Raw genomic sequence first — 14536 nt, 5'->3', positions numbered from 1 at the left:
AGCACCGCACTGTCAGAGGGTCAGTACTGAGGGAATGCTGCACTGTCAGAGGGTCAGTACTGAGGGAGCGCCGCACTGTCAGAGGGTCAGTACTGAGGGAATGCTGCACTGTCAGAGGGTCAGTACTGAGGGAGCGCCGCACTGTCAGAGGGTCAGTACTGAGCGAGTGCCGGACTGTCAGAGGGTCAGTACTGAGGGAGTGCCGCACTGTCAGAGGGTCAGTACTGAGGGAGTGCTGCACTGTCAGAGGGTCAGTACTGAGGGAGCGCCGCACTGTCAGAGGGTCAGTACTGAGGGAGTGCCGCACTGTCAGAGGGTCAGTACTGAGGGAGCGCCGCCCTGTCAGAGGGTCAGTACTGAGGGAGTGCTGCACTGTCGGAGGGTCAGTACTGAGGGAGCGCCGCACTGTCAGAGGGTCAGTCTGAGGGAGCGCTGCACTGTCAGAGGGTCAGTACCGAGGGAGTGTCGCACTTTCAGAGGGTCAGTACTGAGGGAGTGCTGCACTGTCAGAGGGTCAGTACTGAGGGAGCGCCGCACTGTCAGAGGGTCAGTACTGAGGGAGTGCCGCACTGTCAGAGGGTCAGTACAGAGGGAGCGCCGCACTGTCAGAGGGTCAGTACTGAGGGAGTGCCGCACTGTCAGAGGGTCAGTACTGAGGGAGCGCCGCACTGTCAGAGGGTCAGTACTGAGGGAGTGCTGCACTGTCAGAGGGTCAGTCCTGAGGGAGTGCCTCACTGTCAGAGGGTCAGTACTGAGGGAGTGCCGCACTGTCAGAGGGTCAGTACTGAGTGAGTGCCGCACTGTCAGAGGGTCAGTACTGAGGGAGTGCTGCACTGTCGGAGATGCCATATTTTGGGATGAGGCATTAAACAGAGACCCTGGGCGAAATTCTCCGGAAACGGCGCGATGTCCGCCGACTGTCGCCCAAAACGGCACAAATCAGTCGGGCATCGCGCCGCCCCAAAGGTGCGGAATCCTCCGCACCTTTGGGGGCTGAGCCCCAACCTTAAGGGGCTAGGCCCACGCCAGACAATTTTCCACCCCGCCAGCTGGCGCGGAAATGACATCTCGGGGCGGCGCATGCGCGGGAGCGTCAGCGGCCGCTGACAGTTTACCACGCATGCGCAGTGGGGAGAGTCTCTTCCGCCTCCGCCATGGTGGAGACCGTGGCGAAGGCGGAAGGGAAAGAGTGCCCCCACGGCACAGGCCCGCCCGCGGATCGGTGGGCCCCGATCGCGGGCCAGGCCACCGTGGGGGCACCCCCCCCGGGGCCAGATCGCCCCGCGCCCCCCCCCCCCCCCCAGGACCCCGGAGTCCGCCCGCGCCGCCTTGTCCCGCCGGTAAGAGAGGTGGTTTAATCCACGCCGGCGGGACAGGCATTTTAACGGCGGGACTTCGGCCCATCCGGGCTGGAGAATCGTGTGTGGGGGGGGGGGGCCGCCAACAGGCGCGGCGCGATTCCCACCCCCGCCGAATCTCCGGTGCCGGAGAATTCGGCAACCGGCGGGGGCGGGGTTCACGCCAGCCCCCGGGCGATTCCCCGACCCGGCGGGGGGGTCGAGAATCCCACCCCCTATCTGCCCTACATCACTAAAACATTTAGAGTACCCAATTCATTCTTTCCAATTAAGGGGCAATTTAGCGCGGCCAATCCACCTAACCCGCACATCTTTGGGTTGTGGGGGGGGGGGCGAAACCCACGCAGACACGGGGAGAATGTGCAAACTCCACACGGACAGTGACCCAGAGCCGGGATCGAACCTGGGACCTCGGCGCCGTGAGGCAGCAGGGCTAACCACTGCGCCACCGTGCGGCCCTCTACATCACTAAAATAACAGATGAACTGGCTGATTATTTAATTGGTATTTTTGGGATTGTGCTGTGCGCAAATGAACGGCCCTGTTTTCGACATTGCAACCGTGACCATATTTGGCAAAGTGCTTAACTGTCTGTCGGGGGCTTTGCTGGGATGGTGAAAGGGCCGGGGATAATGCAATGTTTCTATTTGTGTTTACAATAACTCTGCCCCTGTCTGACGTCCGACTGAAATTTCTTTCCTCAGTACCTGGTCATGGATTATTATGTAGGGGGTGACCTGCTGACCCTGCTGAGTAAATTCGAGGAACGGCTTCCTGAAGACATGGCTCGTTTCTACATCGCAGAGATGGTCTTGGCCATTCACTCCATCCACCAGCTCAACTATGTACACAGGTATGGAGATCAGGGGCGAGATTCTCCGACCCCCCGCCCCCGCCGGTTGCCGAATTCTCCGGCTCCGGCGTCCTGGGGGTGGGGGGGCGCGGGGCCATCTGGCCCCGGGGGGGGTGCTCCCACGGTGGCCTGGCCCGCGCTCGGGGCCCACCGATCCGCGGGCGGGCCTGTGCCGTGGGGGCACTCTTTCCCTTCCGCCTTCGCCACGGTCTCCACCATGGCGGAGGCAGAAGAGACCCCCTCCGCTGCGCATGCGTGGCGATGCCGTGAGCGGCCGCTGACGCTCCCGCGCATGCGCCGCCCGGCAATGTCATTTCCGCGCCAGCTGGCGGGGCACCAAATCCTTCCCCGCCAGCTGGCGGGGCGGAAATCAGTCCGGCGCGGGCCTAGCCCCTCAAGGTGAGGGCTCGGCCACTCAAGATGCGGAGGATTCCGCACCTTTGGGGCGGCGCGATGCCCGACTGATTTGCGCCGTTTTTGGCGCCGGTCGGCGGACATCGCGCCGATAACGGAGAATTTCGCCCCAGATCTCTACACTGCCCCCCATCAAACACTCCCCAGGACAGGTACAGCACAGGGTTAGATACAGAGTAAAGCTCCCTCTACACTGCCCCCATCAAACACTCCCAGGACAGGTACAGCACAGGGTTAGATACAGAGTAAAGCTCCCTCTACACTGCCCCCATCAAACACTCCCAGGACAGGTACAGCACAGGGTTAGATACAGAGTAAAGCTCCCTCTACACTGTCCCCATCAAACACTCCCAGGACAGGTACTGCACGGGTTTAGATACAGAGTAAAGCTCCCTCTACATTGTCCCCCATCAAACACTCCCAGGACAGGTACAGCACGGGGTTAGATACAGAGTAAAGCTCCCTCTACATTGTCCCCCATCAAACACTCCCAGGACAGGTACAGCACGGGGTTAGATACAGAGTAAAGCTCCCTCTACACTGCCCCCATCAAACACTCCCAGGACAGGTACAGCACAGGGTTAGATACAGAGTAAAGCTCCCTCTACACTGTCCCCATCAAACACTCCCAGGACAGGTACTGCACGAGTTTAGATACAGAGTAAAGCTCCCTCTACATTGTCCCCCATCAAACACTCCCAGGACAGGTACAGCACAGGGTTAGATACAGAGTAAAGCTCCCTCTACACTGCCCCCATCAAACACTCCCAGGACAGGTACAGCACAGGGTTAGATACAGAGTAAAGCTCCCTCTACACTGTCCCCATCAAACACTCCCAGGACAGGTACTGCACGGGTTTAGATACAGAGTAAAGCTCCCTCTACACTGTCCCCATCAAACACTCCCAGGACAGGTACAGCATGGGGTTAGATACAGAGTAAAGCTCCCTCTACACTGTCTCCATCAAACACTCCCAGGACAGGTACAGCACGGGGTTAGATACAGAGTAAAGCTCCCTCTACACTGTCCCCATCAAACACTCCCAGGACAGGTACAGCACGGGGCTAGATGAGTGTTTCGTTCTGATGAGTGCAAGTCGTAAAACTTCGAGAGGATGTATTTTGTCAGCAATATGCGAGACAAAAGGTCCTGGGAAAGTAAATAAGCTGAAAGACGGCGAATGCCCCCCAGGCCGGATGGTTTGCATGCTGGGTTCTGAAATGAAGTGGGTGCAGAGATCGGGGATGCATTGGTTGTAAGGCAGAAGGCCGAGAGTGGAGATTAAGGGGTCTTTTTCAGGAAGGCAGCCGGAGACTAGTGGTGTGCGTCAGGGGTCGGTGCTGGGACCACAACTTTTCACGATACACATTAATGATCTGGAAGAAGGAGCTGAAGGCACTGTTGCTAAGTTTGCAGATGATACAAAGATCTGTAGAGGGACATGTTGTATTGAGGAAGCGGGGGGGGGGGGGGGGGGCTGCAGAAGGACTTGGACAGGCTGGGAGAGTGGGCAAAGAAGTGGCAGATGGAATACAAAGTGGGAAAGTGTGAGGTTAGGCACTTTGGAAGGAGGAATGGAGGCAGAGACTATTTTCTAAATGGGGAAATGCTCAGGAAATCAGGAGCACAAAGGGACTTGGGAGTCCTTGTTCACGATTCTCTTCAGGTTAACGTGCAGGTTCAGTCGGCAGTTAGGAAGGCAAATGCAATGTTAGTCACGTCGAGAGGGCCAGAATACAAGAGCAGGGATGTACTTCTGAGGCTGTATAAGGCTCTGGTCAGGCCCCATTTGGAGTATTGTGAGCAGTTTTGGGCCCCGTATCTCAGGAAGGATGCGCTGGGGCCTTGGAAAGGGTCCAGAGGAGGTTCACAAGAATGATCCCGGGAATGAAGAGCTTGTCGTGTGAGGAACGGTTGAGGACTCTGGGTCTGTACTCGTTGGAGTTTAGAAGGATGAGGGGGGATCTTATTGAAACTTACAGGATACTGCGAGGCCTGGATAGAGTGGACGTGGAGAGGATGTTTCCACTTGTAGGAAAAACTAGAACCAGAGGACACCATCTCAGACAGAAGGGACGATCCTTTAAAACAGAGATGAGGGGAATTTCTTCGGCCAGAGGGTGGTGAATCTGTGGAACTCTTTGCCGCAGAAGGCTGTGGAGGCCAAATCACTGAGTGTCTTTGAGACCGAGATAGATAGGTTCTTGATTAATAAGGGGATCAGGGGTTATGGGGAGAAGGCAGGAGAACGGGGATGAGAAAAATATCAGTCGTGATTGAATTGCTGAGCAGACTCGATGGGCCGAGTGGCCTAATTCTGCTCCTCTGTCTTATGGAAATCTTCCCAAATTCCCTAAATTCTGGAAAGGTGGCAAGGGATTGGAAAATCCGAATGGAACACCACTATTTAAGAAGGCAGAAAATACACCTGTCATTAGGAAAACACTAATACCTATTAGTAAGGAGATTGCAGCAGAGATAGCAGCAACAGAGAGCGGGCAGAGTCAACATGGTTTTGTGAGATAAATGTGGGTATTTCAGATATAGGGGGCACGATTCTCCGACCCCCCACCGGGTCGGAGAATTGCCGGGGGCCGGCGTGAACCCCGCCCCCGCCGTGTCCCGAATTCTCCGGCACCGCAGATTCGGCGGGGGCGGGAATCGCACCGCGCCGGTCGGCGGGAATCCCCCGGCGATTCTCCGGTCCGCGATGGGCCGAAGTCCCGCTGCTGTCAACCCATGCCAGCCAGCGCATACCCCCCTCCACTGCGCATGCGCGGGGATGCCGTGAGCGGCCGCTGATGCTCCCGCGCATGCGCCGCACGGCAAAGTCATTTCCGCGCCAGCTGGCGGGGCACCAAAGGCCTTTCCCGCCAGCTGGTGGGGCGGAAATCATTCCGGCGCGGGACTAGCCCCTCAAGGTGAGGGCTCGGCCCCTCAAGATGCGGAGAATTCCGCACCTTTGGGGCGGCGCGATGCTGGACTGATTCGCGCCGCTTTTGGCGCCGGTCGGCGGACATCGCGCCGATTGCGGAGAATCCCGCCCATTGTATTGTAGTTTGTGCAGTCAGGGTTAGAGTTTGTTTGAGTGCTGCAGTCACGTTTCTAAAGAAAACCCTGGTTTGCAAGACAAGGAGGCTTTTTAGCTACAGAGGTGCAATTAAAGCATGGTAGAAGCTGGGTGAATTTGCTTTGTATAAAGTAGGTTCCCCGGGGAGTAGATAATTAGAGACAGTGGGGGCGATCCACTGATCACGTTGCCGCCGCAAGGCGGGGCGCTGCTGGGAGCCCCCCCCCCCTCTTCCGGGATCAACTGGCTCACCACACCTCCCGAGATCTAACGCGATCTGGCGCGGAGTTGCGATCTGAATCCCGCCCATTGTGGACGGGGGTCACTATTTTGCAAACTTGCATATTGGTTAATATGCTCCCCAGAGATCTACCCAAGATGTTGGGATCGGACCCCTTCGCCTCGGAGACCTCGGACGAGCGCCGTTCAGTGCTGGTCTCCACAAACGGGGACCAGGTGGATGGGTACATGTGTGCGGAGGGGGGGGGGTTCCCCGAGGGATCAGAGGCCCCCAGGTGCTTGCCCTCTGGGCAGGGTGGCACCCTGGCACTGCCAGACTGGCAGCCGAGCACTGCCAAGTTGCCCAGGTTGTGCTGCCTTATCGGTGAGTTGGGGGTTCGGCGGGGGGGGGGGGGGGGGTTGGAGAAATTGGGATACTGGGCCATTCCCCACTGAGTCCACGAATAGAACCAGAGTCCCGATAGATAGCGTGGCGATTCTTGGCTTTGCGAGCGCCGAGAAACACCCGGCTAAACGCGCTCGTTACGGGTCTTTGTTCCCTTTCGGTTCGATTGCGCCCACTGTGTTTAGCTTTAGTAAGGTGATGTAGTTAATGGGAGGAGCCAGGGCTGAAGCGGTCAGGTATTTAGTTTCCAGTTTTGAAGTTTCGTTAAAGATTTGACTGTCGACAGAGCGGCAGCTTCTGAGAGAAACAGCGAGTTAAAGATCTGCCGGTGAACAGGATAGGAGCAGTGTCTCAAAGGTTGGCAGGTTAAAGAGTAGTCTGACACAGACAAGAATCTGACCAGATTTCCATCTTTCCAATCAGTCTTTGAAAAAGGGACTCTATTCAAATATAAAGCAAGTATTCCTGAGTTGACTAACTGTATTTAAAAGTGGATTCTGACCTGGGATGGGTTTTGCTTGAGTGGAGATAAAAGATAGCAGTTCGGATTTAACGTTTCATTGTTAAGCATTGTTTAATGAGTAATTGTAAGCTACTTTCTTGTATGATGTTAAAATTATTATAATCCTCTATTGGTAATAAAGTTTGTTTTAATACACCGTATCAATCCTGGAGCGGAGTATCCTTTACTCACAGTCTTACAATTATATAAAATATTGGCGTTTCAGTCCGGTAGCAGAGGTGAGAGAGTGTTGGGGTCTGATCCCAGCTCGCAATATTCGTGCTTGACAAATTTGTCAACGTTCTTTGAGGATGTAACAAGCAGGAGGGATAAAGGGGAACCTGGAGATGTGGTGCATTTGGAATTTCAAAAGGCACTTGATAAAGTGCCACATGAGAGTTAAGTGCGCAAGAGAAGAGTTCAGGGTGTTGCGGGGCTGGCATGTTATCACGCTTAAGCGAACATGACGCAAGAGCCGGGGTAAACGGAGCCTTTTCTGGGCAAAACTGTAATGACTGGAGTGCCCCAGGGATCAGTGCTGGGGCCCCAATAGCCATGATCTATATTCATGATTTGGATGAAGGGACCAACTGTATTGCAGCTAATTATTTTTAAAAGTATGGGGATGTGGGCGTTGTTGGCTGGGCCCAGCGTTTATTGCTCATCCCCGATTACCCTTGAGAAGGTGAGGGTGACTGCCTTCGTGCACTGCTGCAATCCAATATGCTGACGACACAAAGGTAGGTGGGGGAGGGCTGGTTAGCTCAGTTGACAGAGATGGCGAGGAAAAGCAGGTTGTGAGGCAGATAGAAATCAGCAAAGGGCTACGGATAGGGTAAGAGAGTGTGGGCAAAAATCTGGCAGGTGGAAGCGAAAGCGAGGTGGTCCACTTTGGCACGAATCACATGGCAGAAGAGGCCATTCGGCCCATCGAGTCTGCACCAACACCTGACCTGCCCACCTAATCCCATTGGCCAACACTTGGCCCGTGGCCTTGAATGTTACGACGCGCCAAGCGCTCATCTGGGTACTTTTTAAAGGATGTGAGGCAACCCCGCCTCTCCCACCCTCCCAGGCCGTGCGTTCCAGACCCTCGCCACCCTCTGGGTTAATAGTTTTATCCTCAAATCCCCCCTAAACCTCCCGCCCCTCACCTTGAACTTGTGTCCCCCTCGTGACCGACCCTTCAACTGAGGGGAACAGCTGCTCCCTCTCCACCCGGTCCACGCCCCTCGTAAGCTTGTCCACCTCGATCAGGTCGCCCCCTCAGTCTTCTCTGCTCCAGCAAAAAAACACCCCGAGACTATCCAACCTCTCTTCATAATTTAAGGACGGAACTTTATTTAAGTGGAGAGAGAGAGGCTGCAGAAAGTTGCGGTGCAGAGGGATCTGGGCATCCGAGTGTACGAATCGCAAGTTAGAATAAGGTCCGGCGAGTGGTTAGGAGGACAAGCGGATGCCCTCGTTGCGAGGGGGAACGGAGTGGACAAGGCGGGAGGTCTGTATATCTGTACGGGGCATCGGCGAGACCGTACTGACTACGATGTACAGCGTTGGCCACCTTACTTACGGAGGGGGGGGGGGGGGGGGGGGGGTGTTCTTGCATTGGACGCGGTTCAGAGGAGGTTGATTCCTGGGATGAAGGGGGTTCGACTCCCGAGGGTGGGTGGAGCAGGTTTGGGCCTGTACCCCCCGTTGGAGTTCAAAACAGCGAGAGGGGTGGGGGTTCTGGGTCATTGAACATGTTCAAACCTGAGTTGGACAGATTCTCGATCGGTGAGGGAGTCAAGGGTTATGAGGGGGGGGGCAGACAGGCCAGGGGGGTGGACGTCGCAAACAGAGCGGTCGTTCTCTTAGCGAAGAGGCTCGAGGCACTGACTGGCATGTTCACACCCTGGACTGTATCTTTAACGTGAGCTTCCTGGGGCTTTAACGGCGAGTTCTTGTATTTCAGAGACATCAAGCCAGACAACGTTTTAATTGATATGAACGGACATATCAGGTTGGCCGATTTTGGATCCTGCCTTCAGCTCCGTCAGGACGGGACGGTGAGTGCGGGCTCCTCCCTTCCCCACACCATCCCTGTATCCCAACTCCAACACCGGCCAACACCACTCCTGACTCCAATCCAGGCATATCCTTCACTGCGCACACCTAATCACCCCCTCACTCCCCGCGCCCTTTAATATCCCACCCAGTCTAATCCCACTCTCCCCCTCACTCCCCACACCCTTTAATATCCCACCCAGTCTAATCCCACTCTCCCCCTCACTCCCCGCACCCTTTAATATCCCACCCAGTCTAATCCCACTCTCCCCCTCACTCCCCACACCCTTTAATATCACACCCAGTCTAATCCCACTCTCCCCCTCACTACCCACACCCTTTAATATCCCACCCAGTCTAATCCCACTCTCCCCCTCACCCTTTAATATCCCACCCAGTCTAATCCCACTCTCCCCCTCACTCCCCACACCCTTTAATATCCCACCCAGTCTAATCCCACTCTCCCCCTCACTCCCCACACCCTTTAATATCACACCCAGTCTAATCCCACTCTCCCCCTCACTACCCACACCCTTTAATATCCCACCCAGTCTAATCCCACTCTCCCCCTCACCCTTTAATATCCCACCCAGTCTAATCCCATTCTCCCCTCACTCCACGCACCCTTTAATATCCCACCCAGTCTAATCCCGCTCTCTCCCCCTCACTCCCCACACCCTTTAATATCCCACCCAGTCTAATCCCACTCTCTCCCCTCACTCCCCGCACCCTTTAATATCCCACCCAGTCTAATCCCACTCTCCCCCTCACTCCCCGCACCCTTTAATATCCCACCCAGTCTAATCCCACTCTCCCCCTCACTCCCCGCACCCTTTAATATCCCACCCAGTCTAATCCCACTCTCCCCCTCACCCTTTAATATCCCACCCAGTCTAATCCCATTCTCCCCCTCACTCCACGCACCCTTTAATATCCCACCCAGTCTAATCCCGCTCTCCCCCTCACTCCCCACACCCTTTAATATCCCACCCAGTCTAATCCCACTCTCTCCCCTCACTCCCCGCACCCTTTAATATCCCACCCAGTCTAATCCCACTCTCCCCCTCACTCCCCGCACCCTTTAATATCCCACCCAGTCTAATCCCACTCTCCCCTTCACTCCCCACACCCTTTAATATCCCACCCAGTCTAATCCCACTCTCCCCCTCACTCCCCGCACCCTTTAATATCCCACCCAGTCTAATCCCGCTCTCCCCCTCACTCCCCACACCCTTTAATATCCCACCCAGTCTAATCCCACTCTCCCCCCTCACTCCCCGCAGCCTTTAATATCCCACTCAGTCTAATACCACTCTCCCCCTCACTCCCCACACCCTTTAATATCCCACCCAGTCTAATCCCACTCTCCCCTCATTCCCCGCACCCTTTAATATCCCACCCAGTCTAATCCCACTCTCCCCTTCACTCCCCACACCCTTTAATATCCCACCCAGTCTAATCCCACTCTCCCCCTCACTCCCCGCACCCTTTAATATCCCACCCAGTCTAATCCCGCTCTCCCCCTCACTCCCCACACCCTTTAATATCCCACCCAGTCTAATCCCACTCTCCCCCCTCACTCCCCGCAGCCTTTAATATCCCACTCAGTCTAATACCACTCTCCCCCTCACTCCCCACACCCTTTAATATCCCACCCAGTCTAATCCCACTCTCCCCCCTCACTCCCCGCAGCCTTTAATATCCCACTCAGTCTAATACCACTCTCCCCCTCACTCCCCGCACCCTTTAATATCCCACCCAGTCTAATCCCACTCTCCCCCTCACCCTTTAATATCCCACCCAGTCTAATCCCATTCTCCCCCTCACTCCACGCACCCTTTAATATCCCACCCAGTCTAATCCCACTCTCCCCCTCACCCTTTAATATCCCACCCAGTCTAATCCCGCTCTCCCCCTCACTCCCCACACCCTTTAATATCCCACCCAGTCTAATCCCACTCTCTCCCCTCACTCCCCGCACCCTTTAATATCCCACCCAGTCTAATCCCACTCTCCCCCTCACTCCCCGCACCCTTTAATATCCCACCCAGTCTAATCCCACTCTCCCCCTCACTCCCCGCACCCTTTAATATCCCACCCAGTCTAATCCCGCTCTCCCCCTCACTCCCCACACCCTTTAATATCCCACCCAGTCTAATCCCACTCTCCCCCTCACTCCCCGCACCCTTTAACATCCCACCCAGTCTAATCCCACTCTCCCCCTCACTCCCCGCACCCTTTAATATCCCACCCAGTCTAATCCTACTCTCCCCCTCACTCCCCGCACCCTTTAATATCCCACCCAGTCTAATCCCACTCTGCCCCTCACTCCCCGCACCCTTTAATATGCCACCCAGTCTAATCCCATTCTCCCCCTCATTCCCCGCACCCTTTAATATCCCACCCAGTCTAATCCCGCTCTCCCCCTCACTCCCCACACCCTTTAATATCCCACCCAGTCTAATCCCACTCTCCCCCCTCACTCCCCGCAGCCTTTAATATCCCACCCAGTCTAATCCCACTCTCCCCCTCACTCCCCGCACCCTTTAACATCCCACCCAGTCTAATCCCACTCTCCCCCTCACTCCCCGCACCCTTTAATATCCCACCCAGTCTAATCCCACTCTCCCCCTCACTCCCCACACCCTTTAATATCCCACCCAGTCTAATCCCACTCTCCCCTCACTCCCCACACCCTTTAATATCACACCCAGTCTAATCCCACTCTCCCCCTCACTACCCACACCCTTTAATATCCCACCCAGTCTAATCCCACTCTCCCCCTCACTCCCCGCACCCTTTAATATCCCACCCAGTCTAATCCCACTCTCCCCCTCACTCCCCACACCCTTTAATATCCCACCCAGTCTAATCCCACTCTCCCCCTCACTCCCCACACCCTTTAATATCACACCCAGTCTAATCCCACTCTCCCCCTCACTCCCCGCACCCTTTAATATCCCACCCAGTCTAATCCCACTCTCCCCCTCACCCTTTAATATCCCACCCAGTCTAATCCCATTCTCCCCCTCACTCCACGCACCCTTTAATATCCCACCCAGTCTAATCCCACTCTCCCCCTCACTCCCCGCACCCTTTAATATCCCACCCAGTCTAATCCCGCTCTCCCCCTCACTCCCCACACCCTTTAATATCCCACCCAGTCTAATCCCACTCTCCCCCTCATTCCTCACACCCTTTAATATCCCACCCAGTCTAATCCCACTCTCCCCCTCACCCTTTAATATCCCACCCAGTCTAATCCCACCCTCCCCCTCACTCCCCGCACCCTTTAATATCCTACCCAGTCTAATCCCACTCTCCCCCTCACTCCCCGCACCCTTTAATATCCCACCCAGTCTAATCCCACTCTCCCCCTCACTCCCCGCACCCTTTATTATCCCACCCAGTCTAATCCCACTCTCCCCCTCACTCCCCACACCCTTTAATATCCCACCCAGTCTAATCCCCCTCTCCCCCTCACTCCCCGCACCCTTTAATATCCCACCCATTCTAATCCCACTCTCCCCCCACTCCCCACACCCTTTAATATCCCACCCAGTCTAATCCCACTCTCCCCTCACTCCCCACACCCTTTAATATCCCACCCAATCTAATCCCACTCTCCCTCCTCACTCCCCACACCCTTTAATATCCCACCCAGTCTAATCCCACCCTCCCCCTCACTCCCCGCACCCTTTAATATCCCACCAAGTCTAATCCCACTCTCCCCCTCACTCCCCACACCCTTTAATATCCCACCCAGTCTAATCCCACTCTCCCCCCCACTCCCCACACCCTTTAATATCCCACCCAGTCTAATCCCACTCTCCCCCTCACTCCCCGCGCCCTTTAATATCCCACCCATTCTAATCCCACTCTCCCCCCCACTCCCCACACCCTTTAATATCCCACCCAGTCTAATCCCACTCTCCCCCCTCACTCCCCGCGCCCTTTAATATCCCACCCAGTCTAATCCCACTCTCCCCCTCACTCCCCACACCCTTTAATATCCCACCCAGTCTAATCCCACTCTCCCCCTCACTCCCCGCACCCTTTAATATCCCACCCAGTCAAATCCCACTCTCCCCCTCACTCCCCACACCCTTTAATATCCAACCCAGTCTAATCCCACTCTCCCCCCCCCACTCCCCGCACCCTTTAATATCCCACCCAGTCTAATCGCACTCTCCCCCTCACTCCCCACACCCTTTAATATCCCACCCAGTCTAATCCCGCTCTCCCCCTCACTCCCCACACCCTTTAATATCCCACCCAGTCTAATCCCACTCTCCCCCCTCACTCCCCGCAGCCTTTAATATCCCACCCAGTCTAATCCCACTCTCCCCCTCACTCCCCGCACCCTTTAACATCCCACCCAGTCTAATCCCACTCTCCCCCTCACTCCCCGCACCCTTTAATATCCCACCCAGTCTAATCCCACTCTCCCCCTCACTCCCCACACCCTTTAATATCCCACCCAGTCTAATCCCACTCTCCCCTCACTCCCCACACCCTTTAATATCACACCCAGTCTAATCCCACTCTCCCCCTCACTACCCACACCCTTTAATATCCCACCCAGTCTAATCCCACTCTCCCCCTCACTCCCCGCACCCTTTAATATCCCACCCAGTCTAATCCCACCCTCCCCCTCACTCCCCGCACCCTTTAATATCCCACCAAGTCTAATCCCACTCTCCCCCTCACTCCCCACACCCTTTAATATCCCACCCAGTCTAATCCCACTCTCCCCCCCACTCCCCACACCCTTTAATATCCCACCCAGTCTAATCCCACTCTCCCCCTCACTCCCCGCGCCCTTTAATATCCCACCCATTCTAATCCCACTCTCCCCCCCACTCCCCACACCCTTTAATATCCCACCCAGTCTAATCCCACTCTCCCCCCTCACTCCCCGCGCCCTTTAATATCCCACCCAGTCTAATCCCACTCTCCCCCTCACTCCCCACACCCTTTAATATCCCACCCAGTCTAATCCCACTCTCCCCCTCACTCCCCGCACCCTTTAATATCCCACCCAGTCAAATCCCACTCTCCCCCTCACTCCCCACACCCTTTAATATCCAACCCAGTCTAATCCCACTCTCCCCCCCCCACTCCCCGCACCCTTTAATATCCCACCCAGTCTAATCGCACTCTCCCCCTCACTCCCCACACCCTTTAATATCCCACCCAGTCTAATCCCACTCTCCCCCTCACTCCCCGCACCCTTTAATATCCCACCCAGTCTAATCCCACCCTCCCCCTCACTCCCCACACCCTTTAATATCCCACCCAGTCTAATCCCACTCTCCCCCCTCACTCCCCGCACCCTTTAATATCCCACCCAGTCTAATCCCACTCTCCCCCTCACTCCCCGCACCCTTTAATATCCCACCCAGTCTAATCCCACTCTCCCCCTCACTCCCCGCACCCTTTAATATCCCACCCAGTCTAATCCCACTCTCCCCCTCACTCCCCGCAGCCTTTAATATCCCACCCAGTCTAATCCCACACTCCCCTCACTCCCCACACCCTTTAATATCCCACCCAGTCTAATCCCACTCTCCCCCTCACTCCCCGCGCCCTTTAATATCCCACCCAGTCTAATCCCCCTCTCCCCCTCACTCCCCGCACCCTTTAATATCCCACCCAGTCTAATCC

The 14536-nt window shown here is 55.8% G+C and overlaps 1 protein-coding gene across 1 annotated transcript in view; it reads left to right on the top strand.

Annotated features, from left to right (window-relative positions):
- Nucleotides 1-14536, top strand: part of LOC140399913 (serine/threonine-protein kinase MRCK alpha-like) — a 188159-nt gene that overhangs the window by 79395 nt on the left and 94228 nt on the right. Inside the window, 2 exon segments of the mRNA XM_072489393.1 lie at nucleotides 2063-2211; nucleotides 8778-8871. Of these exon segments, the coding sequence (XP_072345494.1) occupies nucleotides 2063-2211; nucleotides 8778-8871 (243 nt within the window).

This window comes from Scyliorhinus torazame, chromosome 24, assembly GCF_047496885.1.
Source record: "Scyliorhinus torazame isolate Kashiwa2021f chromosome 24, sScyTor2.1, whole genome shotgun sequence".
Classification (NCBI taxonomy): domain Eukaryota; kingdom Metazoa; phylum Chordata; class Chondrichthyes; order Carcharhiniformes; family Scyliorhinidae; genus Scyliorhinus; species Scyliorhinus torazame.
Note: the sequence above shows the minus strand (reverse complement) of the source record. Positions and strands in the feature narration are given on the sequence as shown.